The 27734-nt window shown below is 36.9% G+C and overlaps 2 protein-coding genes across 2 annotated transcripts; both read right to left on the bottom strand.

The window, feature by feature from the left end:
- Positions 1–2290: 2290 nt before the first annotated feature.
- On the bottom strand, positions 2291–7884 carry LOC144653541 (retina and anterior neural fold homeobox protein 2-like). Its single transcript, XM_078513565.1, has 3 exons — positions 6302–7884; positions 6007–6176; positions 2291–3449 (listed from the first exon to the last, which is right to left on the bottom strand). Exons 1-3 carry the CDS (start codon positions 6510–6512, stop codon positions 3036–3038), a joined length of 795 nt encoding a protein of 264 aa, XP_078369691.1. The 5' UTR covers positions 6513–7884; the 3' UTR covers positions 2291–3035.
- An 863-nt stretch (positions 7885–8747) lies between these two features.
- LOC144653504 (homeobox protein orthopedia-like) lies at positions 8748–21903 on the bottom strand. The gene is made up of 3 exons (XM_078513499.1): positions 18495–21903; positions 18096–18349; positions 8748–11732 (listed from the first exon to the last, which is right to left on the bottom strand). The coding sequence occupies exons 1-3, from the start codon at positions 18811–18813 to the stop codon at positions 11208–11210; spliced, it is 1098 nt and encodes a 365-aa protein (XP_078369625.1). The 5' UTR covers positions 18814–21903; the 3' UTR covers positions 8748–11207.
- Positions 21904–27734: the final 5831 nt, after the last annotated feature.

Raw genomic sequence — 27734 nt, forward strand, 5'->3', positions numbered from 1 at the left:
GCACTTTGTTTTGTTTTTATAATGCGTATTTATTCACTTAAACGGTAATACAAGTGCTTGTCGCCTTCAAATTAGAGCTAATTATACAAACATCAAGTTGTGGACAAAATTGGCTTCGCTAATCCAAAATAAGTGGAAATTCCAACAACGTACGCACTATTCTCTAGAAACGGTTTGTTTTGAATAGATTTCGGAGTCTACACAGCTTTTCAAATACATTGTACCAAAAGTAAACGTATTCTACATGTGAATAAACACATTTAGAAACGAACAAGCCAGGAATAATTAACAATACAAGTTTTGTGTGTCAGAGAATCCCATTTTATGATATCTTTGAATGTTAAAAGGTAATGCATTTGTTGAACGTATTTGTTCTTAGATGGTTTCTGTAAATTTCCTTTCTCCATGGTAATTGGTAAAGTAAGTTATTTTGAAAGCTCGCTATTGTTTATTCCATTAATGACTTACATTAAAGGCAAAACGGCTGATTTGTTCAGGCGAGAAGCCAAAAGTTGTCCTTTTGTATTTCCAATTTTAAAACTTGACAGTTTGAAGCGTGTAACGAAACAACTTGCCAGTCTTGATGAAGAAGACAAGTCGTAATCTCTTTTAGCAGATTACTCTTTATAAAAACGTCGGATTTGCGTATCAGTCTGTGTTTTCGAATAGGTCTTGGATAAAACAAAGAATTTTTGTTACAATACGGTAGTTCTGTGAAAATGACTTAGTTGTTATTGTTAACGATGTTGGCGAGAGGTTGATTTATGAAACTGCTTGGTTTCAGTCAAAACGATTGTCATATTCTATTATGTTGCTCAACTGATTTATCACATAAAAGGGCAGGTCCCAACACCAAGGTTTGCGTTAAAACTTTGAAGAGTAATAGTTCGCTACAACTACAACTTAGGTCAAACAGCTTCTGTTGCCAAATATTGACGATTTTTACTAACAATGACGGGAAGAAGAAGGTATCCCAACAATTCGGACGCAGATTGTAGCCAGTTACCAGGTTTCGAATGTTTTGCGTGCATTTCCTTTTTTGCCTTCCACACCTTAGATCAGAAAATGTATAAAAGTTTTAGAATTCTTTATTAAGTGGCTCACCACGCCGATAAATTCTCTTTTTTTTTATCATGGAACGAATGAGTATTGCTTCTCCCCTTTGACGGGACGCTAGTCTATCGCAGGAACTACATCCCCCTCCTCTTCCCCAGCACTTTTGTTCAGGTTGCGGAAACGTATACCGTAAAATTCCGGTTATGAGCCCCCCCCCAGTTATAGGCCCATCAACTTGGAAACAAAAAAAAAAATACATCCGGTTATAAGCCCCCCCCCCCCCGGATATAAGCCCCCCTATACCGGATGACAGTACTGAACTGGGCTAAATGTTGCTTTTTTGTGCGTTTTAACTTAAAAGCGTATTTCGATCAACACTCCTGAGGCTCTTTTCGAAACGTTTTTTTCCTTCCGCTTGTAAGCCCTCCCGAATATAAGCCCCTCCGCTTATAAGCCCACCCAAAAACCATTACGAAGTTGTTTAAGCCCAGAGCCTATAACCGGAATTCTACGGTATATTTGCTGATAAAGATCCATGCCCAGGCGAGCTTGGACTCGAACTAGGACCTCTCGATCTGGAGTCGAGCCACTGCGAACCTACTGCGCCATCGCTGCAACTACAACTTAGGTTGTAGTTGGTTTCAGTCAAAACGGAACATGCCTAACGAGGCTGAGTTTTCAGCGAAATTTATAGCAGTGATTCAAAGATATACAAATATTTTTTAATATTTTAACTCCAAAATCGTGCGTTCAAAGAATAACAAAGACAGAGAATGTCAAGAAATTACCGAAGCTTTTCCAATTTACATCCAAATTATAGACAATTGTTAGTTCAGACTTTTTTTAGATCTTTTTTAGACACCGCTTCCTAAAGACCAGACAAAGATTGTCTACAGGGTGGTCGATAGCACACATTCCTTCACGACTCGTGTTTGTAGATATTGTTCTTTTGCCACCTTCCTGTTGCTGTTTCCTTTTTCTTTATTTGGTTCGTGTGTATTTTTAAAGTGTGCGATGACTGAACGATTTGGGGGCATAAATGTCGCATCTAGACGTTTGTTATTTTTCTGGCTAAAATAAGCTTTTGAATAGCAATTTTTTCACAAAAGATTCTTAGTCAATGGAAAGTTCCAATAAAACCTGTTTGGTTTCTTAGAGATACTATTCATGCTTGGAAGTTGAAAGTTTAGGAACACTAATGGGAAACGTTAGCTCAAAGTTAAGATAAACAGTGTTATTCACATTTGAACCTCTTTTATTGATACTTTTAAACCTCGAAATACACCAAATGTTACCTTTTATCTAATCTGGGGCTTCCTTATCTAAGCTCTAGCTGATGAGAAACAACACATTTATATACATGGATGCAATTTTTCTAATTTACAACAACGCAACAGCGAGAAGAGTACTTAAATATCCTGTTAAATAATACAAATGTGACTATACGCCTATCGTAAAGAATAAAGCATTTCGAACGTCAAATAATTTTTTTTGCCGATTCGGACTTTCATTATTCATTTATGGGATAATTAGGCTTTCACGTTTGCCTTAATCCTAGTCAATGTGTTTCAATAAGGCGGATTTAGATTTTCTCGTATGCGATATGTTCTACATAATGGATATATCAACCTTTTGCCAGATAACCATTTGAGAGTTTTAGCCAAGCATAATGTGATATTGGGTTCAAGATATTCTTGCCGCTTATTTGCATGTGCCGACAAGTTATTGTCTCGTCAGTAGACCACCTCATACATCCTAACAATTTATAACTTTTCTGTGGAACGGAACGTTTTTATGGTAAGAGAATGAATTTTTTTTTTTGCATTAAATTTCCTGTCAAATATTTTCAGTTGTGTTTACACAGTCAATTTGGAATTAGAGAATCAAGTGAGCAAAGTACTGAAACACAACTTTGTCAGATATTTCATTAAATAAACAATTATTCTGTCTCTTGGATATGTCATATTCTTTTGAGTTCTTCATTGTGTCGCGGTCGGGATTTCAGACCACTCTTTCAAGCTGTGATTTTCAATGTGCTCTTTTGCCTTCATTCTTAGGGAAGCGATACTTGTTGTTCTTTCGTCCCTGGGTCCGGGGTGTCCGCCAGCAGCCATACAACCCACACCAGGTATATACGAGGAGAATGGGACATATGTTGCAGGGTTAAACGACCCCGAGTAGCACCCGATACTTGTAGCTGTTGGAAGAGTAACTGGTGGATACAGTGCCCCACCAAATGCTGGGGAATAAGTCAGGGAACTCTTCCACGGGTCGGGAAATGGTAAACTGTTGAAGCTGGCGCGGCTTATTGTTGGTGAAGGAAGGTTTTCCAGGGAAGCCATTTCCATCTTCTCCTGTCGTCTCCACTTAGCTCGACGATTTTGAAACCACACCTAAAAAATAAAGTAAACCGTAAATATGGAAATATTTTCGTGCTTATCTTAGTCGGATGGTAAAAAAAATCAATATAGACGTTAAGGCAACCTAACTTCTTGTAGGATTAAAATGTGTGCGCAAGTTTCAAGGGAAATGTTAAATCTTTAGTTAAGCAGTCGAACGCAGATGCAGCGTAGGACTTTTGTGGCAAAACTGTATTTTTATGATGAACAAAATAGAAATAGAATCCACCTGTTTGTAATTAAAGCGAGTTATCAGGCAACAAATACTAGGCCCTGTCTTACTTTACCTTCCAATTAAAAACAAATTTCCCGATAGAATTGTAAATTTTAATTTTTATAACATGAAATGATATCTTCCTTCAGATTTTGAAATTCATTCATTCGGCAAGACTTTGCTGCTATTTTGTGATGTTAATAGTATGTCAGGATAAATTTTCTCCGATACGAAATTACTGTGAAAAAAATTGGTCTCAACTTTTGAATTCGAGTTTTTTTTTTTTTTTTTTTTTTTTTTTTTTTTTGGGGGGGGGGGGGGTGAAAACATTCGAATCCTAGATTATCAACGCAATTTAATTAGGCTAAATGAAAGAAATTTTAAGTATTTTTTGTACGCTTAGTGGAACTTTTTTCAGCTGCTTGTGTGTCGCATTTTGATTGAAAAAAAGGAAGTATGATAGTTTATCGGCAATGCTGTTTCTTTCTAAAAATTGAATGAGAAGATTTCATTAACGAATGAAATTACTGCGCTTTCTTTTCGAATTTTCATTATTATTTGATGCCATTTACTTGATTAAAAAAACAGCTGATGTCTGATTTCGTTTAAGACGTGCAGATAGTGATAATTATTTACCGGTTATACACATACAAAGCATAAAATATTAAGAACATAGGATAATGGCGGCATGGCGAGGCGACAATGTTTGGAATCGTTTGAAGCGCTACTGAGATAAATGTTTCGCACCAAATTAAAAACTGTTTCTTCCAATGTCCAATTTCCGTGTATTTTCTGGTACATTTTAATACAAAGAGGCATTTAAATGCTTTTAACTTGTGTTTTTACTTCCGAGTTCTATGTTTGCTCTGATGTTTTGTTATTTGTTGTTTCTTTCCAATTAGCGGTAAGATAAACTTTAAATTGAAAATTTGCAGGAAATTAAAACAGGCTTCACCACAGATAAGCACGCGTTAAAAGGGAAGGTACACGCTTTTGACGTTACTTGAATTAAAATGACGCTTTGGTGTCGAAATTGTACTGACGTTCAAGAAAATATTATGAACTCAGTTGATCTAAATACGTGCCTGGCAATAAGACCCAGCCATAGCGCCGTATAACTGTAAAACTGAATCGAAGGATAAACAACGGATTTCAGTATTTGTAAACCGGGAATGTTTTTTTACGAGCGGTCGGAATATTTAAACCCATCGACTCTTAATGATCCTTAAGAATTCTTTTGCGCGCCACGCGTATTTTTAAAGCGAGCTGTCGAAAAATATGCTCTTTAAACCTGGCCCATCGAGTACAAAACAAAGCCACAGATGACAGTTTAATTAGGCTTGCATTCTATTCCTGACGCCTTCTGTAAACTATTTTTCTTGGCACGGCCAGTGAATGTGTTTTTCACACGCTTGTTGTTGTCCTGTTGGTTGCGCCATTGTTTTCAAAACTGAAAAAGCGTATTATTAAGGAATAAGTACCCGCAATAGGTTTCACTCACTAATGGTTTTTTTCTTTATCGGAGTTGTATGACAAAACAGGAATAGAAATGGCTGTGACGAAGAGACGCAGTAAGAATTTTGAATTTTTTCTGTGTATCACACTCTTCATTTTACACCCAAGTTTACTTTTCTGTATATCGGTAGCGCAAGACTTTACTTAATAAGACTCATTTGCCTGGTGTTTTTAATCCAGGTTCAAAATACACGGTTATCATTAGTATTATAACCACCTTCCTGTCCATTATGAGGTTGTTTTCCGTTAATGTCTCTTTGATAACGAGTGGGTCTTTTCCAGATAACTCATCAAAACTCGACGTTTCTAATTGGAGGTTTTGAAGTGATTTGTCTACTGGTACATAACGGGTTCTAATGCGTTGTCGCTGGACTCTTTTTAGGCAATAATTTCCGTGTAGTATGGTACTTCTTAATCAACTTTCAACTGAGTTAAGAAGAAAAAACAAAGCAAAACAAAACACACACAAAACAATGTGTTCAAAGTTCCGCTTTCTCATGATTCCAAATAAAAGATCTTTTCTTCGATTGGCAAGGACACATTTGACTTCGTTTTTCTTATATACCGCCACATTTAAAACTGGCAGCTGAAAAGTAACCGAAAATAACCATGACAAATGAGTCGGCGACTATTCCAAACCCTTCAAGACATCACCGCCGGGAAAACCGCCTTAAAATTAACCCACGCACTGTTTGTAAAACTAAAAAGAGTTATCATTGGCTTAACAAGAAAGCTAACAAACCTAAAGCGATATATTAAAGTGCGTAATGAATTTAACTTAGTAGTTAATAAAGTAAGTACACAAATTCAAATAATATGTACCTGTACACGAACTTCAGGAAGGTCAATCTTGAGAGCAAGTTCTTCCCGTGTGTACACGTCAGGGTAGTGGGATTTTTCGAACGCACGTTCAAGTTCGTGAAGCTGAAATGTCGTGAAAGTCGTGCGATTCCTTCTGTGTTTCTTCTTTGATGAACCTTCGCTGAATTCGTCTGTCGAGAATAAAACAAATTCTTGTTTAGCTTTCGTAGATAGAAGTAGATTGTTTTGACACAACCACTCCACATAACTAGGCGAAACACCCATCTTAACGTGACATAACTAAGAGAGAGCCTACCTTGAAATTCACTGTTCGAGTCTTCGAGATCTGACTCACGGTCGCTGTGGCTCTCTTTCGAGCTTGTGGGTGAATTGCACTTGCCATCTTTTCGCTGCAAAATTGCGCCGAGGAAGTGGTCGTCGGCTTCGCTTTGGTCTCTCTCGTTGCATTTCAAATCGTTCTTTCGTGGCGAGGAGTCTTTCTTGATGGGGCAACTCATTTTGGTCATCACTGTCAGAAGGTCGGGACCAACTAAACTTATCGACCCGCAATCTGTTACAAAATACTTGGGCCGCTCGTGCTAACAGCGAATTAACAGGACTAGGCGGGCGAAATAATGCAAAAGATATCAAGATAACAAAGCGCCGACCAATCACGCCTCGGAACTCAATATTTTCTATGTTCTGATATTGTATTGAAATTAGCTGGTTGTTTGTTAGCAGTGACAGAGCGGTGATTACTTAAGAAAAGCTAATCACTAATGAACGCACCAAGGGTAGAGTGTGGAGCACACATTAAGTGAAAAGAAAGAAGTGCTTATTTTGATTGACAATAAATAATCACGCCGCGCATTCGCTCTGGACTTGATGTTTCTGCGTTCGGCTTGATCTTCTTTAGGAACTTCAAGCGTCGCAGTTCATAAAAAATTACGAGTTGTGTGCGTGCTTATTTAGGAATTAGTTTTGTGGATATTTTTATTTGTGATCTATTGTGAATACAGCTCGGGCCGGTGTGTTGAGTCTTGAATCTTAACAAACTTAATACTTTCAACCTCACACGCAACGTTTTGAAGTGCGGTTTTAAAACTGATATTGGTTATCGAGTAAGACGAGGAATAATTGAGTACTTGAGCTTAGCTTGCGTGTGATGTTTGCAGTTTAAGTGATTTACTTTAATCACAGTTCTATAAACACACTACGGCAGGATATTGGACGAAATAGCTATTCGGCAAACACACCATAAAGGAATATCAGCGTATTCATTGAAATCTATGAGTTACAAGCTTCGCCTGTTCGCTTCATTCGATGATTTTGTCGGTTGTTCACGGATGAAGTTTTTTTCATTCGCGGATGTCTTGAAATTAGCTTAAATTTAGCCTAATGTGTGTAATTAGTGGTTATTAATTGCACGACTTGGTAATCCCGTGATGGCAATAGAATAGAAATCGCTAAGTAAAGTTAACGGTTTCGAGGGAACACGGTCGTCATGCCAACTGCGCATGCTTATAACGGGCCTGACACGCGTGGAAATTAAAGCAAGTTTTGACAAATCGTGCATAATATTTCCTAAAGAGAAAACGTGAACTCGGTGAATCCGTGCTTTATTAATAAATATGACGAATTTACAGTTATTTTTTCGGATTTCGTTCAATTAATTCTGTCGGAATAGCTGCTCCATTATTGAGCTCTTGTTGAAATTGCTTCAAAATCTATAAATATCATCGAAAGACATGAATAAATTGCCTCAGATAAGCGACCCTTTTAACCAATCTTCCCATCTTTCGTTTCTTTTCACCCGGTGTTCATTTGCTTCGAAATTGAACGTGTTTTCGTTATTACAAACGCGAAAACGCAATTTCGTTTTCCATTAAATTGGAAAATCTAACTATTGTGTTCTCCATTGTGCGTCGTGCCTCTTTCATTAACAGATATTTTAAAGAATGAGGGTGTAACTATAGTAGCGGCCTTAAAGCTGAAGGAAATTAAAATCAAATTTAATTAAGATTCTCGGCGAAGAGTTCATTCAGTTGACAGTTCAGCGATACATAGTACCGGTGAATACTCCGTTGAACGTGCCGCTACTTTTATTAAAAAAAAAATACCAATAAAAAAACGTGGTCTTAAATATTCAGCTTCTTTCAAACAATTATATCATTGGATTTGTGTTTTGATTGAAGGATTGAACTTTGCGCTGGAGGATTTTGTTTAGATGAAGAGATTTTAAAAATAAACAATCTTTTTGACTCGCAATCAATGTCGAGCGCGGTCTATAAAGATGTTTTGAAAAAATCTGATATTGCCTGGTTGAATGATATCCTCACGTCTTGTTAGATTGGCTTTAAAACCAACCCGCTGACGCAAGCAGGGAGACCTCAAAACGAAAGCTACGATATTTTACTAAAGAGAAACTTCCAGGCTGAAAAGGGCATATGCATAATCACAATGGTTTTATCCAATAAGTCCTTTATCGCTGACAAGGCCTATGCAAAATTCGCGGTCTGAGTAGACATTGCGAAATATGGGCGTTTTTTGTCTTCGTAAACTGCTCTAATTTGCGTTTACCAGGTCAAGCGATTTTGCCCTAAAGGAAACCGTCTGAAGCGGTGTTTTAAGAGCGTGGCTATAGTTTAAGTTGTAGGGATTCGACCGGCAATGGTTCTAGTTTGTTCAGTGCCATTCAAGAAGCTTGGCAGAATCGGAGAAAAATCTCTTGGGATTGACATTAAGCCATTAGACAAAGCCAGTAATCATCAGGTCATAAAGCTTTATTTAAAATTGGACTTCGTTTAGTAATTACACGCTGGAGTGACCATTTCTCTTGCTAAGCTCTCAGTCTTTGGCAAACCGCTAGGTCGTCAATCAAAGCATAGCCCGAGGCGATGGTGCCCCCAAAATAACTGTTCGCTGTGATCACATCACATGCAGGTTTACAATAAAAAGAACATAAATAGTTTCTACTATCTTAAATAGCAATTAAATAATCCATTGTGGTGCGCCAGTCCTAATGACTTTCTGGCTACGTACTTTATTATTATTATTTTTATTATTTTGGTTACGTAGTTGCGGGAAAAATGTTCCCTTTGTCGTTGTCTCCATGCGTTTGAAAAATTTGTGCGATTATGTGAAAACTGTTTATGAGCAACGTTAAACGTAGTGCTTTCCTACAAAGCAGGTTTCGATTTTCATTAAATTTTACATGCTTTCCCAGATGAAGGGAATAAAGACTTGTGAAATAGAACTTAGAACATGCTAACGATTCAGCCGAAGAAGGGTAAAAGGCATCTAATCATTAATACGCTCAGTGACCTTTAAGTTTCTAAAGATGGAAATAAAGTTGATGTTTTAAAATCAACACAAGTACATCTTTCCTTAGTATTTTCTTAGTGGTTCCGGTGAATATTAACAATATCTTATTTTCATTAATTATAAAAGCCTTTTTTCACTCCATCTGGACATTTGATAACGCTTCGATCAATCCGAACTGTTTTTTCGTAGTTCGAGGAAAGCATTACTTTTAATCATTGAATAAGCAGATGAGAAAATAGATAAAATAATATGACAGTAAGGAAAACCGTCATGGCAGAGTTGAATGTGGTGCTATATGATTTAAAACTGGGTTATTTTCGTTTGGTCAGGCTGTCAGTGCTAAAAATCAACCTTTAAAGCCTCCTTTTGAATAGTACCTTGATCAAAGCATTCTTTTTTGACATTAGCTTCTCAAAGACAGTGTACTGTGTTCAGCTGAAAAAACTTGCATAGAGTAACTAAATTGATGGCTCGGAAGAGCCATCTCGCGTCAAATTGTTAAGAAGTTAAAATTTCTTCAAGTGCCCTCCACTAGGAGTGAAGAGCTGCAAGATATGTAGATTTGTTCAATAAATTTGCTTTTACCGAGGGAATGACGTCTGAATCTTCTCTGTATACAACACTAGCTACTCAATATATACAAAGTTTTCGACACATAAATCACTTAGTTTGCACACCTTGATGTGTGAAATCAACTGGCTTACAAATTACATGGTGTTTTTCTCTATCGAATAATTAGTGTCATGTACAATGGTGAAGAGGAAAACGACTACCTTTGCGTCTTTAATTTAAGAATGAAATTTCAATGTAAGCAACCTTTGTTTTTACAAAGCAGTATATTATACTGAAACTGGATTGACTAAACTTTTCTACCTATAACGCGAGGGAATATAAATGGAATTTTGTGTTGTTTTTCTTTCTTAAATGGATGGAATACGATGAATGTTCAACAAATGCTTTTGTTCTCTTAGTAAAGCTGAATTCGTACCATTGATGTAACTACCATATTTCCTGCTAACTCCGGCTAATTTCACCAAGAAGTCCGCGTATATTTTTTCAACCAAGTCATTTCTGTAGCTCGAATGTATATTCTTTGTAAATCACGACGTGACTTTTTGAAACTAGCGTCCACCAGACACGTTCATTTTTACTGTAAAGGACTTGATATGATTGATGTGCGTCAAAGCTTTTATGATTTCAACTGGGTTGTTTCAACCAAACTGGTTTGTTTGACCACGCTGCTTTTGTGGATAAAAAAATGTATGGAATCTCGCACTCTAGTTGTAGATTGACTGTTGTGTGTTCCTGTGTTTAAAGGTCGTATTTGAGAATAGTTTTTATCAATGTTAACCAATATTCTTGCCTTGTCCAAATTCTGTATGTCATAAATCCTGTCAAACTGACATAACCAGTCAAATATAAAAGAACTGAAGGTGAATTATGATGTCCAATGTTTCAAATACAAATAAATGTTACCGAATTAACAAGTTTTATATATAAAGAACTATATAACATTCTGTTTAAGTATCCTGGAAGATTTGTGAGTTTGCAAAATTTGCGTCTTTAGTTCAAAAGTATTAACAAGAAATTTACACGGAGGCTCTGAATTTTAATTCAGGTTTGTTCTCCAGCGAACAATGCTATGAAGAAACATTTTAAAATCTGTAAGCAAATTGGGTATACTTCAGTGCATGAGCAAGTTGAAACCTTCTAGTGGCATCAAATGAAAGAAAAAAGTCCTAATTTATAATATTTTAAAATTTCTTAATTATAAGTATATTGAACTTAAAATGACATTAAATGTGCATTGTTTCTTTCTCGCCCCTTGCACTTGTTTAGGATTCCATATTGTAACAATGAGTGTCTCCATATTGTAGCAATGTTAATGAACCTTTTACTTATCTATATGTAAAAGCGGCCTTATGTTCTAGGGCTTTTCGTCGTAACGAGGCTATACTCGACCCACGCCACAACTCCCCGCCATTGGGAATACTGCACTGGATATCTTGTAGAGATGGCGAAGACGAAATGGGCATTTCCCTGGTGCCGATAAATGGCTGTTGAAAGGTTTGCTGGGCTGGCGGGTTTGCTTGTTGTTGGATGGACATGCTGAGATGTGACCTGGGCATGGAGGCCTGGTGCGAGTACGACTGTTGAAGAACCTCGTGTCCAGTCTGTGCGAATGGGTGGTGTGGGGGCGAGAGTGGTAAAGAAGAAGTGGTGACTGGAGCCATTGTTGGCATTGCTGTACCCATTGTGGTGGGCCATCGGTGATCATTGTGAAACGTACACATGGAGTCTACTATGGGGCTTGGGTTGTATGCCTGAGCCATGTGAGACGGGAGAATTGGGGCAGGAGGACGAAGAATTGCAGCTGTCTTCTTGCGTTTCTTCCATTTAGCGCGACGATTTTGAAACCATACCTGGAAACGAAAAAAGCATTTAAAGTTTTAGTTCTCATATAAGCAATAGAACACACTTCGAAGCTTCTGGTTTCCTTTGTGCAAGAAACCCCGCAGAATATACATTTCAAATTATTTAACATGCAAAATTGCCATACATTTTTTTTTGTATATACGATGTGTTGTATCTAGAAGAAAAAACGTGTACTGTTGTGCTACACCTTATAAACTTACTCTCTTCTTAAAACTGTTATATGAAAATCTTTGTTTTTATAGAAATTCAATAGCTGTAGTATTATTAATTATTAGTTAATCAGAACAAGTATTTTTACATGTCATTTCTTTTACTAAAGTCCCAAGAACAAGACGACTCAGATAATTAGTAACTGCAGCCTTTGATGTGTCAGACCTCAGTTCAGCTAGTAATGATAACGGTGTAATATAATTTATCAGTGAAAACATAACGAGTATAAATTGAATTTGCTCATGATTGCTAAGCTTGTCAACGACTTCGTAACTTAGTCGTTAAAACATCTGCACAAAATTCAAAGGTACAATTCTTCAGTGGAAGTGACCTAGGGATTTCTTTGCATCGACTGCTTCAGCATGTTGTTAACTGAGAAGATCATTTTCATTTGCGAGCAATATCTATTAGACTAACAATATGCTCCACTACACAAGGGGTAATCACTTGTAGCAGGTTTTCATTTGTTGTTTCTTTTCCACTGCTCATTTTCCTCTTTTCTTTCAATAAGACAGTTAAGTTCCTATTTTGAACATGATTGCAGATGTGTTATCAGTCTAGTTATCAATCTATCGACGCCCATGACATGTGTATAAGAAACATCTATCTATTTTTTCCGCCTGTGTGTTTTCTTTTTTCATTATCCAAAATGTTCCTGGGGAGGCCCTTCCTTTTAGTATCGTTAGTGTTGCCAATTAACTCATCATAAGAACTTAGATAAAGATTTTGACTGTTTTTTTTTTTTAACTAAAAAGCATTTTTTTTCTTTGCATTCCTGTTTTTTTTTTGTACGCAGAACTAAACTGCTACTTGTCAATTAAATTTTACCATTTAAACCGATGAAGACTGTCAAAAATATTTATAGTTTAGAAAAAATAGCTTTTGCCTGTTTTTTTTTTTTAGTAAAAAAGAAATCTGCTTGTTTCAGTGTATGGTGACCCGAGTAAAAGCATAAAATATGATTGATCACCATTTAATATATCTAGTTTATTCATAAACTACAAGAAATGAATATATTAGGAAAACATGTTTTAGTCTGAATTTAAACATCTTGATTAGCCGAGAGGACAAAGTTAACGATAAGAGAAATAGCTTAGAAAAGTTGCCAGCGAATTTAAGATAAGGCAAAAAACAGTCGACTGAAGCGTTTGCCTTTTAGAATAACAAGTCTTAAGTGTAATTGTATTGCCGCCTGAAAGTGTTTTGAAAAGTGTAAAATTTAATCAAAACAAGGACTCAAAACCACGCCTTTTGAAACGAGCCAATCTATGTGGAAATTAAGATCGTTAATTGCACCCTGAATACTCAGGATATGGAGCAATTGTTCTCGATAGTTAACCTCTGGTAGTGAAATCAAATTGGTGTCTTCCTTTTCCGAGAAAGTTCTGCCTAGGAGAGGAAACCAGGACTGCCAAAATTTGTGCCTACAAAGCTGTTTAAACACACGAGTGAAGTTTTTAATTAATCTTCTTCGCGGCATTGTCGGAAAATGATTATATCGATTTGCACACAATTATTCCGTATTTTGCGAGAAGTCACTTGAAATTTAACAAGCTCGAGAATTACGGCAAACTAAACATTGTTTTAGCTTTTTAGTGTCCAAACAGCCCTGGATACAAATATTGTAGTCTTACAACTACGAATAAAATCTCAGACATCACGTCTTTCTAAAGAAATGGTGTTTTTATCCTGTGTTGAAAATAGCTTAAACAGAAGTATAGTTAGCTTTTATTTCGCCGACAAATCTTGGTTGTTTAGTTTCGTGTGCAAACAAGAAAAATGCTAATTTTGATAAAGTTTGTATTGGGCCTAACCAGCAAAAATAAGAAAGCAAAATACTTGAATTAGAAGGAAATATTGCTTACCTTCATAACAAAAAGCCATGTCTAAGGAATTCGAAAAAGCACGTTAAATGTTAACTTTTTCTATCAATAAAACAAGGCTCCAATTTACCGATAAAGAAAATTAATGTCAGTGCAAGTTAACAACTAAAATGATACTTTGTTTAAACAAAGCGAAGAAACACATGTAGAACAAAACTCAGGTCCTTTCCTCAGTTACAAACGGGTAAATCTGAAGTATCACTTTAAAAAGCTGTTTTAGCCCTATCGAACGAAAAGCCATGATCTATGCACAACAGATGCACGTTTACGCCCACGAAATACACTCTTCAAAAGTTTCCAAATATTTCTCAGACTCGCAGCTGCTATTTGAATAGGAGAAATCAAAGATTTCTCAGAAAACTTTATCACTGAACGTAGCAAATTTAGCTGTGATTTTGACAAAGATTAATGCTGTGAAAGTGATCTTGAACTGGTACCCGTTCCTTTAACAAAGTATCACGACGCCAGTCTATATACGAACGCGAAAGCATATGCTACACACATTGAATTTCCCTTAGATATTTTTTCAAAATAAAAACTTATCCTGTCGTATCATCTTGTCGTAACTTCTACGATATTTAAAGGCAAGAGTGACAAGACGAGAGTTATTTCTTTATTGTCATGTATTTTCAATCAACTTTTTTAAACGTTTACAGAAATAAGTTTGTTATCTTCCGGCTTGAAATATGGTTGTGCGCCCCTCTTTGTTGGCCAACTTTAACACACGCTTTCACTCAAGTACAATATACCACCAAAAAACTTTATGCCCTTTCACCTGCATGTCTTTGACGCTGTTTTCATTTTACGCTGTATTCATTTGTACGGTTAAGGTGAATAACGTTCTAAATTTAGTATACAATCATTTTGAGCAAACAATTGTTTGGTGGCGCAGGAAACTGTACGTATCGTTGTATTTCCAGAGTATACACTCTGTACTTTTCCCACCTCTGCTCATATCTCGTCCATTTGTTATTAGTTTTAGAATTTCGTTTGCCACGGATTTGTCATAATGAAAGTCGTCTTTTGCCGACAAAGGGGGCTTCTGTTTAATAACCTCCACTGAATATATAGTAACATTCTTGCTGGTGAGGCCGGTTACTTTCTCACCAACTCCAAGCTTTGATATACACCGCTCCTAGCACTTTTGCCTACCGTAGTTAATAAAGCGAAATTCGAATTAATAGACTTGAACAAACTATAGTGTAGCAACCCTTTTGACGAAGAGACAGTCATATTAGTCTTACAAGACCTTGGCAACGGTACAGTGACTTAGTCTTCTCTTTTCCTCATTGCAGTTTCGGTTTTGTTAGAAAAAGGAAACGCAAACAAAAGACTTGATGTTTTCATTTTACACTTTGATCAGCCCGGCGTAACCTATCGATACCTCTAAAGCAAACACAGGTCCGTGCCGCCAATGTGCCGACCGCTATAGAATATTTTGTACAATGGTTCAGAAAATATCCCGGTAAATAAGTCTTGGTATTGCTTGGGTGTGCAATACCGCCGCGTGTGTGACTTGTCGCAACGCATCAAATCCCTTTAGCAATTCTGCAGCGCGCAAATCCGCGACGAATTTTTCCTTGTACAAACTTTTGTGTCAACAGCAGTTTAACTTTAACTAAGTGTACAGGCGTCAGATTTAAATGAAAAGTGATTTTTAAGTTACATTTAATGTTTCTGGTCGCATTTCCTTGCAATTTGCGATTAATTTGAGTTGTACACGAGCGCTTAGACATTTGAGTAAATTGTTTAGGTTTTTCTTTCGCGGGGTCAGGGTCGCGTATGTTTATCTCCCTCTCATAGCACGAAACATCAGTTTGACACGCCTAAAAATTTACCACCCGTGGTGCTGGCTAATATTTTCAATTTGCCACGATTTGTTCAAAACAATCTGATAACCTTAAAAGTACAAGAAAATATTTCTTTTCAATAACATGTATACATTAAAAGTCTTCGTGTTCAAACACAGACTCCATTTAATCAAAGCCTAACATTTTCGTACTGATGAGGCGAAATGAGACCCTAATTATAGAATTCCTTCCTTAAAAACAAAAACGAAAAACAATGTTGAACAATTTGTTTGGTGCAACTTACAGGAAAACGATAAATACTATATACTAATGTATTTTAGTGACTTTTTGATTTATAAGTCGTTGAGCAAGACACGAAAATAGCATAATTGTGGTCGAAAGTCTGGTTCCTTTGTAGTCCTAATCATTTAGTTTCTTAGAACAATCGCTTACTACAATACGAATAACCAAAAGCGATACGAGCTCTACTTTTGTCATAATTATCTTTAATTTTATTACGCTGCAGTAACTGCAAGCAATAGAGACGGAAGTGAAACTTTCTGCATGTTGGTATACTCCAAGACTATACCACTGACGGCTTACGCAGACTTGATTGCATTTTAACATCGTCAAGTTATTAAAAAGCAATGTTCTCCGCTGCAGAATGTAGCACAGAATAGCGGATTGTGAACCATGCCAAATATTTCTTCTAAGTAAACAGGGTCTGTTACCGAGTCCGGTTTAATTCTAAGGCGGTTTTGAGGTAATCCACTTCTTAACTTCGCTTTCCTTTATAAGAACGCGGCCAAGAACATGGCGAAATGAAAAATGTAATTACTGGAGAGCCGAGTCAACCCGCCTTATAGCTATTCTAATTATGTTCAAAAACACCGGTCGTTGCTTTGTCTTTCAAATCACGCTTTTCTCTAAGAAGCTCAGTCCAGCGCTACGAGACCGCTCTACTTCAGAGGGCATTGTCTTTCTTGAAATCTCGATCGACGCCAACAAGTTCTCGTTGACGACTCGGAGCCACTTTAAAACACAACAAACCAAGCTTGAAAACCTTTATTAGCTCCAGGGGAGAATTTAATATCTTACATGTGACTTTTCAAATTCACGTACTACAAATGTAGATATTCTAAACAGTTTATAAAAGTATTTTCTTGGTTCATTGAAGATATGACCTTATTTACAAAATCGTACCAAAGATGACTCTACCGCAATTATTGATAACACTGTCCTCGCGTCGAAAACGAAAACCGCGTTTTATTTCTAGAACGAACTTTCAAAACTACAGTAAGAATTTCAGCTGTCTGCGATCAAAGCACAAAATGTATTGAAACAGGTGTTTGGAGGCGAGTTGCAGCTAATTTCCATCGTTTAATATCGAATCTATGATAACCGAAATTTGACATGCTTCGGCACACTAATAGAGTATCTAGTTTAGCGAAGAAGAAAGCTCGCAATTAAAGCGATCGTAAAGCCAAAGAATGAAAGTACGTGTACTCTCGATTCTGGTTAGAATTTTAAAAGCAATTATTTCTAGCCGGTGTAAACACGCTTCGGTTGACAATTGCGACACACTGTTACGAGATAATAGTTTCCCTTTCTCTCTGTCTATTATTCACTTGCACTTCTTAGTCATAATAGCTAAGATAACTTTTAAAAATCACGAAAGACCTTTTCCGTTTAGGCTTCCTTCATTAGAATTTCCAATAGGTTTATTTTGGCCATTGCTATTGAATGTGTTTTTAATAATCTATTCATTGTGTACATTCAGAAATGTGCGGTCTGCCTTCTTTATAGGACTTATGCCACGCCAACGGTTAAAATCTCCGAAAATAAGAGACGATAAAATAAATATACGGCTTTTAAACGCATATATGTTATGACACGGAGTATTGTTATCTTCAGTAAATTTAGCCGCAAGGAACGTGCCATTTCTCGTTCGCTTAAGACCGCCGGTAAAGCGTATCTCAAAACAAAAACCAAATTAATACCACAAAGGCAATTCTTGTTGTGTCCGCGATAAAAATAATAAATCGTCCTCACAGCAATAAAATTTGATTTCTTCCCGCAAATATTGCGCGTTTTCTGACATAATGTCCGAGGACAGCCTCTTTGAAGTGAAAGGTTTGTACAACTCTTTCCGCAGTGTGAAAGTGATTAGAGCGAAAAGTATACAAATATATCATTATAGCCGGAAAAAATTGGTGGCGACGTAAACGATTTTATCATTTAACAGAAATCAGATACTAAACTCTAACTGGTCTGCCTACCCCGTACGAATGGCTTTCAGGCAAAAGTGGCAAGAATTAAGAGCTATTTATACGAAACGAGCGTTTTTGTTTTCCATCGCAAAACAAACCGTTACATAAACTTCATTATACCAAAAGATCCTTAAACTGCTTTTTTTCTCCCATTGATATCGAGTTAATCATAAATAGCCGGTCTTTAAGGTGTATACCTGAACTCTCGACTCGGTGAGGCCAATCCGCGCTGCTAGGTCTTCTCGCATAAACACATCTGGGTAATGAGTGCGAGCGAAGCATCTCTCAAGCTCGTTCAGCTGAGCTGGTGTGAAGCGAGTTCGATGCCGCTTCTGTTTGGCGCTTTGGCTATCACTAGCCTTTCTATCTTCATCATCAAGAGAAACAGTATCAATCTTCCTATGCTCGGTCGGGGAGCTCCTGCCGTCAACACAACCGTTCTTGGCGCTATCTGTTGAGGCAGATATAAAGTGAATTAAATTAGAACGAGCTCTCACTCAAGTCATTAGAAAATTTATTTTTTATAAAGCTGGGTTAATGTGAATGATGACTAGAAAATTTTCGAAGATTTGTTACCCTAACAAGATAGCCCCTACCTGAATCCTGATCGTTTAGCTCGCCGTTGTGATTAAGTATTCCCACGATTGAGTGCTCCAAACTTGGAACTAATTCCAGCAAAGAAGTCGTTGTATGATCTTCACGGTGATCCATGGCTGCTCCTCTGACCGGACCGTGCGCGTCGCTCGATGGCTCCATTACTAATCTTCTGCGATTCTGCCAAACTTTCGGTCTTCTTTGTAGAGTGCTTATTACCTCGGATTTAATATCTATAGCCGCGGCTAGCCAATCACCGCGCGCCGTGGCGCTATTTTCTAATAAAATTATGTCAGGTGTCACCACCGGATCAGAAAGCATGTAAGCAAATCACTCTATATTAATATTTAATTGTGCTAATTGAACATGAGAGCATGGCAAATTAAGCGCCCGTAATATAATTTTTTCGCCTTTCAGTGCGCAATCTTCTATCGGCTCCCAGCGCGTTCCAAACTCGACGGCGCGTAATTACAATGAGTTTTCAAGCGCGTTTCGCTCACGGGTTCGCTTCCATCGCGGCCCTTGCCATGTAGCGCTCACAGTAATTCTCTTAATTAAGGAGCATTTGTTTGTGATGAAGTATTTTGGCTTTCAAATAATTGATCAAATAGGCCGTGATTAGACGAAACTGAATCGTCATTAACGTGATTAATAAAATATTAATTGTTAATTAAATCGATAGCACTTGCTTTCACCAGCTCCAGGCTTTCGTGGGGCACGAGAGATGAAGTTCGACATCTTGGCGTCGAATTTAATGTAATTTTTCTTTCGTTTTTTGGGATCACGCGCGATTGCGAGGTCGTGTAGCTCAGGGCAAGGCATTTATTGATTTGATTTCCTCTTCCGTGAATATTTCCACGAAGCGCGCGGGAGGCAGAGCCACACTTCCCCCTTAAAAAGAATCCTGTAGCGTTACCAGCCATGAACAAAAACACGGCTCGTGCCGCGCTAAAGAAACTCCTTGATCTTTGACAAACCTCTTTGTATTCATTCACTATGTATGACTGTTTCATCGTTTCCCTAATTACTCAAACATGTTTAGCTTACGGCTTTTGTTCTCTAAAGAAAACTAACATTTTCGTATGGTTTTTAAATAATTACCGGCCGGCGTGCGATCGCTGAAGGGTTTTTATGTGGCATTTAACCCCGTACCACCTACCTAGCAGGATTCATGACATCAGAAATAAACTGCTTTTTAACATTTTGCAGTCGTAAATATCGAGTGGCAGCCTAATCAGCCCAAAGTATTGATTTGATTGTTACTCCAAAACAACTTTGAAAAACGTTCGCACATCATTTGCGCTGAAAAGGAAGTGATTTAATCACCGACGACAACTTTGCTTGCAAACACACAAAGGGTTTAATGGCCCGGAGAAAAGCTTAAGAGATACCAATAACTCTGGCTCGTGAGAGAGGAAATCCTTGTACAAACTTTAGTCCATCGTGAATGCGTTTTCTTTATACGTGACAAACATAAAGTACAAAATACGAGGGTCTCGGACAGCTGCAAAATATGCCGTGGTGATTACCTCGAAATTAATAAAATCTTCTAAATTGCGCCATTAACATTTTTACATAGTTATTATTTCCACGGCCTCAATGAATTCTGCAAATGTCTATTTGGAGCGTGAAATGTTGAATTTTTTTCCTGCAATCGCGAGAGACTTGGCGACTTTTGATGGTTTTATTACTTTTTTCACTGTGCTTATTGAAATCTCTGATAAACATTACATTGTTTTTCTTTGCGCAGAAATAGAAATCTACTATACTAATTCGCCAAATGAATCTTTAGAAAACTAATTTATCTGTAAATTCGAGACGATATCCGAAAGAGATAAGATAATGTGTCTAATTTGGTTTCTCGTGAATTTAAAAAATCTTTTTTAGACAGCTTCAGCCGGTGAAGGTTTACAAATATGCTGAAAGTTCCAATATAACGGCTGGAATCGGTCCATTTTCAAATTGATTTCATTTTTCACCTTTATGGATGCTTGGCCAGCAAAACCCACTAAGATAGAAATCAACTCATCTTAATATTAAAATACAATATTTTTTTTGTAAACGAGAGTAGAAGTTCTCGGCTTTGTATTAAAAGAAAGCGAACAAATTTTAAATACCAATCGCTGCGCTCGAAAGACAAATCAATTTGCCTTTAATTAAAAGAACTTTCAATTAGTTCAGGGTTTGTCAGTATTTCAATATTTTTTTAGCCTAAGGTGTTATGACCGGAGCATTGACTCAAGAGAAATATTCATTTTATGTTACTTATTTGGGGTTGAGGCTTTGATTAATTATTAATTACGACGAAATTTACTGATTAGAATGTGTGCGTACAAAGAACATAATAAAACCGCGTGCTTCAACGAACAGTAATGAAAAAGAACTTTTTAATGCTAAAGATATCGCGAGCGCTTTGCACAATGAAAATACGACATTTTTAATGTAATTACTTACTTTGTTAAAAAAACAAAATATACTCCCGAAGTTTTAGTTTAGAAGATAGTGACTCTCAAAATATGCTAGTTATCCTGGCAAGTTAATTGGTGCAAATCGCGCTGTACAAAGATCCAAAAGTGATGATAGTTTATTTGCCTGCTCATCAGCATTTCCATGTGACATTTTGCGACTACATACTACCGCTTAAATCTGCTATTTGAGTAGTTCCGATCCATTGTTCCGACCTGAAACCAGCACTTTTAATATCACAAACACGGTGAAGTGTCTTTTGTTGACGAGAAAACAATTTGATATTTAAATAAGGAGCCCCTTGGTATGTGCATATCGAGTAAGCAGTTTTACTGGCGGTGGCCAAGTCTAAAATTTTCAGCTTGTTGCCCGTGTCGCTAAATCGAGAATTGTTCGTGCAAAAACACGATTTCTTTTTTCGTACAACGTGTTCTCTTTGTGTTTGTTGTTTTCATGGCATTAGACTTTTTTGTATACTTAGCGGCCGAGTGGATTATCATTTAAATATAATTAATCTCCGAAGAAAAAGAGGCGATGCGGTTCAGTCTAAAATAAGTAAAATCGCCCTTCGCGATGCTTCTAGCATTCGTGACCAACGTCGCGCTATCCGCCGATTTTCCCGCCAAAACAACATTGTTATTGCAACCCCCTTCCGCCTTCTCGTAAAGTTGGTATTCTGGCTGAATAAAGTGGCTACATTTTGACTTTTGAGCCTCAAGGCAAAAATCTTGCACCAAATTCACAATAGAGATCCATAAATAATCGTGAGTCTTTTCAGACTTAAGATGCTCGCATAGGAAATCCCAGAGCAAACACGCTAAGCTCTTGTAGGAAGCCGGCTGCATGACTCACCTGAATTTTGAATTACACCATTTCACCTTCACAAAACAAAAAAAAAACCCCGGACCATTTTCAAACACTTTGCGAATCTTGGTGCAAGAACGAGTAAAGCAAAAATATCCAACCGTCACTTCTGAAACTGATAGCAATTCACTTGTCACAAAACTTAAATCTAATATTGTTCTCGGTGGCCACGTTTCTCTGTTTTAATATATTAAATTTATTCTTCATACTGATTCGCATATTACGGCAGTCTATTCATTTTCAGGCCCTTAAAAACCAATATGTCTGATACACATTAAGCAATTTCTTTTAAAAACTTCATGGCGTACTCTAAACTGTTTTATAGAGTCGTTTATGAGAACACAAAACGAAACCTATATGATTGAGTTAAATAAATTAAATTTTCGTAAAGAAGATCTTAAACGCTCGTCAGGTTTCTAACACAAAACGCGACCGATGTTGCTCGGTGTGTCTTTCTTTTATGTCTTGGACAAGAATGAATGATTGGGGCCGAAAGATAGAGAAGAAAACCCCAATTTTTCTACACCTGCGAGGTAAAAAGCGTCGCTAAAACTCTCGTGAAATAACCGGCCTTGTAAACGCAGAAAATAATCCAGAAATTAGGTGAAGCACTGATTATGACAATCTTTAAATCAACCTTTGGTCCTAATGGACTAAAATTCCGTAAACTGCGCTGAACAAGATCCATTTCGCGGTTAATCATCGGATATATACATGTCTTGCTTTAATTTTTGTCGATTTTGTTCATTTTATCGTTTATGGATATATAGAACTGGTGGCAAAACAGACACTATTAAGCCGAAGTATATACAGTGTGCTTAAGTGGCGAGCAGTGTTCGATGATTGTATGCGATGCTTTATTCTTCAAGACAACGAAGTGTGTGTGTATTGCTATGTGGCTCTTTGTGTGAAGATTGTGAGTACAGTTGGGGAATTCTAACGACGATGGATGCAGGGCTTGGGATTTGACGAACTTGATCGATAAGGTAATCTTTTTGTCAGTTGAAATCATAACACAACCAGTTTTATTATAACTATTACTTCATTTTTTGGTGCAGCTGAAGTCAGAAAACGTAGACGATTATTTGTGAATATCTATTGTACTTGTCGCGTAACTTTTCTGATTCCGAAGTCTCCAGTTATTTTGTTCGTATGCCGATGACTAATTTTTTCACTTCTCTTATATCTTTCTTATCTCAAAACTAAAACAAAAGATTAACTAAAAATCCTCACAAATTAGGCTACGACAAGTTTTTATAACTGCGTAATATCTCTCGAAAGCCGGGTCTTCAATGGGTGGAATTTACTTAAGTAAAATCCATCGTATGTGCTACTAAACTGATGCTGGGATTTTTGTGTTTTTGATAAAGAATGCCTCTTAGAGTTAAAACTATTTGGTGAATGATCGATCAAAAGGTGGTCGTAAAGTAGCAGACTGTTGGCTGGAATTTTAATAGTGAGTTGTACGAAAGAGAAAACATCTTGTGAATAGTCGAGCCGCGAAGCAGGTGCTTACGTATCAAAGAAGCCAGAATTTCGCGACATCATGTCGCTACAACACGCTTGTGATTCTTAAATATCTGATTTAAGACCAAGTGAGTTCTCGGCAAGCACCAAGTGAGGCAAAAACCCATCACAGCAGCAAACGGATCTCCCAATGTTTAGCCGGACGAACACAGATAGATAAAATAAAACAGAAGAACTCATGGAAAGGCGTTAGCTGCGAAATTTGAACACACTGCTGCAATTACGTCGTATTGAAATCGGTTAGTTTCTTCGCAAAAAATGAAAAAAATACCTCTGTGACCTATCCGTTTTTGTTTTTAGTTTGTTTTAATTCTTTTTCTTATCGATATAATCTGTAGACACCACGAGTTCCTCACTTGTCATAAACAGTTTTTTGGCATTCGCCGAAAATGTAAATGTAGCACGATTTGAATGCGGTTTCTGCGATATTGCACCGTCGTTAAGACTATAAATAAAGCTTTTACCATCTGCTTGCGGTTTTTAAGAACGCCTATCAGTGTAGCGTCGCTTTTTTCTTATTTTTTAGGTAAATTTTGATATTTTGTGCTTGCTATTCATCAAATCGGCGAGTTTTTGTCGGTGAATTCGAAATAACGGACTAGATAATTTGTATTAACAAAAAATTCCCCCGACAAATTGGAAAGTCGTCCTGCTTTAAGTCGTTACCTTTGTCTTGTGATGTTTCAGAATGTTAGATGACTTTTATTGTTTTTATTTCATTTTTTCTGCTTGTTTCGTCAATAGAATCAGGGTTAACTTTTAAAAGTGTAGTGTTTGGATGTTAGGGATTAAGAAAAGAGAGGTCCCTTGCAATATTGGTCAGTTTTATTTTATTTTATATATTTTTACTTAGTGTTATTTATACTGTAGGTTTTATTGTTATTGTTTAGTAGCAAAATCTGCTTTCTGTTTTATGGATTGCACGTGAGTTCACCATATATCTAAAATAATAACTCGCAAATGAAAAATAAAATCCTTTTTTTCAGTTAAGCTTGTTTGTGTCTTTGCAAGAGAAATAAAATAGGAAATTCTGCATTAGCTTTATTCGGGTTTCGCAGGGATCTCGTATTTAGCAAAAGATCAGTGAAAGAAACTTATGATGCATTTTCATTATTTTTATGGTACTGTATAAACTCACATGCAAGCACCTTTTGTGATCACAGAACTGTAGAATTAAAAGCGTTATACATCTCCCTGAGTTTTGTTCTAATTTGTCTTATGAAAATCACATTTAATTACAAAAAACATGATGTACCCTTTACTTTGAAAAAATTATCGGCACTATCCATGGGTTCGTGAAGTTGTTGTATCTTTTCCCTGTCGACTCACTGTTACTTCGTGTGTCAAACGAGATAGCTGTCAGAGTTCATGATAAAGTTAAAATAGCTGAAATTTGCCGTTTAGTTCGTAGATGAAGGTTATTTCAGCGTCAAGTTTTACTGTAGACTGGACTTTACTTCAAAATGACTTGATTGGGGCTTGAAGATGTAGAATTTCAATCAACGCAAACTTTACAGATTATCACTATTCTTTGACATAAACGGATCGTTTTCTGTTATCCATCGTTTTTTTTCTGCAACCAAAGCCTGTAATTAACTAAAATTTAATCATTTTTACCTCGTTAGACCAGTCATAGTTGACAGCCTTGTAGATCTTATTATATCGCATTTATGACCGAGTGTTTTTACTAGTGGTTGAAATAAAACCTTTTCAAACAAGACACAAAACAGACTTCCACTCGGAGAGGTTTAAACGGCTTAGCGATCGGTGCTTCACGCGTATTTCGCTACAAATGTATATCAAAATTCAGTATACAATTGACATCGAATCCACAGAGTTTTCACAAACACGTAGTAAATATACAGAACGAGAAGTATAGCTTGAACGTGTGAAAAATTTATATTTTGTGATAACACAACTGCGGCAGTCCATGTTGTAGTTTGAGGTTTAGAATACTACTTTGAGAATGCCCTTATGAGCTGAACGAGACATTCTTACTCACTATTGTAATGAAGGACAATTTTGTTAAACGAAAGATTAAAGCTAGTTTGTGCCTCTTAAATGACGATGAATCGTGATTTTTCAGGCCAAACGAGTACAAACGAATCGACCAAAAATAATAGGTGTATACAAATAACTTCGATATAAATAATTCCAAGATGTACAAATCTTCCTTCCCGAGTCTGTGTGATACACATAGTCTTGAATTTATGTGCCTCTACGGAAACTATGCTAATATAACTCTGAAGGTAGAAGCAGAACCTGGGGTTTAATCGCATTTTCAACATCGATGTACTGCGAAATACGATATAATTTCAAATTTGATGCTTGCTTCTTATGTGTCTAGTTCACGGGGTATAGTTTTTTTTATTACAATAGTTAAATCTGCGAATTCCTAACTCTTGATAGCTAAATTTGTGATTTGGCGCCCTCAATAACCATGCATATTTCCTTCCGTGCATTTTCTTCCTATATAATATTTCGAAGTTATTGGTGATGTTGTGCGAGTTTATCAGCACCGCCATCCTTCTAGCTAGGAGTTCAGGTTTTAAAGTACAGTTTGGTTGATGGTTTTTATTGAATATATTCGAAAATGTAAATTATACTTTTTTGTAAACGCAATAAATTATACGAATTGTTGATATTCGTCCTAAATCCTAATAACACTTATTTTTTGGTTTAAAACATCGCCGCAGTACATGGTATTAAAATCGGTCGCAAAGTGCAAAACAACATTTCAAATTCCAGGGGTGTAATAAAATCCTACTGCGATCAGGTACTCGGATTAATATTAATTTTAGGTGTACTTTCTCGAAAGATTGAGAATTTCAAAACATGCCAATTTATCTTCTGTATCAAAGAAGTCACGGAAAGATTTTTATCTTGTCATAAGTCTCAAGTGGTGAAGATAAATTGTCTTAACCTTCCTGTGTAAAATGGTACGATTACTGGTGTTGTAAACAAGTGAACTAAGCTAGGAAAGGCGTTCGAAAACTACAGCGAATGTTGTTGAAATGTTAAGCTGGCTGTTGCTTACTGTAGCTTGCGTTTTGGGTCAATGTATGCCAAACTATTCTGTCTAATGCTTTCGTGCGTGCACTGAAAACAGAAAACGCTTGTAGATAACGATGGTGGTTTAAACCACGCTATTGGAAGCGAGAAGACAGCATGAAACTAACGACTTGAGTAGATATCCTTTGGCTTTGCCACCTTAATTGATCTTGTGTCTAGATAAAAAGGCGTGAATATCATGAGGACAAACAAATTTTGTAGCATTTTCGTTGCGCTGAATGTATTTGAGTGTAGCATTTGAGGGATATTTTTGGCTTGCTACTGTCCTACCAAAAGACAATTTCGTGAGGGAAATATCATGACGTTAAAAGATGAGTCGATACAAAAGTGACGGCAAGGACGGAGGCAGTTCCCAGTCGTGTCTTAAATTGTAAATTTAAAGCGCTCCTTACAGTACGCTTAAAATGAGTGCGTTCACTGATGCTTTAAGTACTTTTCTGTCTTAACTTTATTTCGCGTTGAGGAATAATCATTACAATCGCGTTAAAGAAATGGGTTATTGAAAATGCTGATTTATGTCTTTTCTTCAATTTGACATCCTGTTAATTTGATAAAAATAATAATTTAAGTAACTCAGTTCAGAAGAATGGGTTTTCTTACAACAGATTCTTATAACTCTAAAACCAAAAACTGGCTTGAATTTATAAAGTGCATAAGTCTTAGTGTGCATTCGGTTTCTTCAGGCTGCAGTCCAGTAAGTTTGGGTTTGTTGTATTTTACATGGACAGATCTAAAATTGTCTGTAATAAAATAAACGAATGGCATTTGATTCTCAGTCTAGCATCCACGCAAATCGTTCGGGTTGAAGAAGTCATCGTAATTGTTTTTCGGGCTTCTTGTACAAAGTTCATTGGCGAAAATACAGAAAACTTCATTTCTCATGTAGTAAATAGTAAGCATGAAACGCAGAACTCGCCCTTAACTAGTACTGATTCTGGAAATTTGACTATCAACAAAGTGCCCCAAAACACATTCGCAGAAGTTATACCCCTAGACATTTATTTTTTCAGTTGTCTAAGAGTTTTGTCTTATTTCTTTTTTATTGTAAGGGGGATTAAGGACTGCTACCATATTTAAATTATCCTTTATTGCATCATCTGCGCGGTTTTTTTAAGCAACGATTCATAGCTCAGTTAGCGGACGATCTCAGCAGCTGAGGTCATAGGTTTGAACCCGGTTAGCTCAGAATATTTCTGCGCTTATTTACTGCAAAGATTGCTTATAATGATATAGATTAAAACCGTTCTAGCATTTCAAATCAATAGGCAATGGTGCATGTATATAGAGGGAATTAGTCTTGTCCGCGCGAACAT

Source organism: Oculina patagonica, chromosome 1 (assembly GCF_052425735.1).
Source record: "Oculina patagonica isolate OP01 chromosome 1, crgOcupat, whole genome shotgun sequence".
NCBI lineage: Eukaryota > Metazoa > Cnidaria > Anthozoa > Scleractinia > Oculinidae > Oculina > Oculina patagonica.

Coding starts and splice junctions, on each gene's coding strand:
- LOC144653541 (XM_078513565.1), bottom strand. CDS start 6,512: ATGACCAAAATGAGTTGCCCCATCAAGAAAGACTCCTCGCCACGAAAG. Junction 6,177..6,301: donor CTCGAACAGTGAATTTCAAG/GTAGGCTCTCTC, acceptor TATTCTCGACAG/ACGAATTCAGCGAAGGTTCA. Junction 3,450..6,006: donor TTCCTGAAGTTCGTGTACAG/GTACATATTATT, acceptor TTTATTTTTTAG/GTGTGGTTTCAAAATCGTCG.
- LOC144653504 (XM_078513499.1), bottom strand. CDS start 18,813: ATGCTTTCTGATCCGGTGGTGACACCTGACATAATTTTATTAGAAAAT. Junction 18,350..18,494: donor GCTAAACGATCAGGATTCAG/GTAGGGGCTATC, acceptor CTGCCTCAACAG/ATAGCGCCAAGAACGGTTGT. Junction 11,733..18,095: donor TCACCGAGTCGAGAGTTCAG/GTATACACCTTA, acceptor TTTCGTTTCCAG/GTATGGTTTCAAAATCGTCG.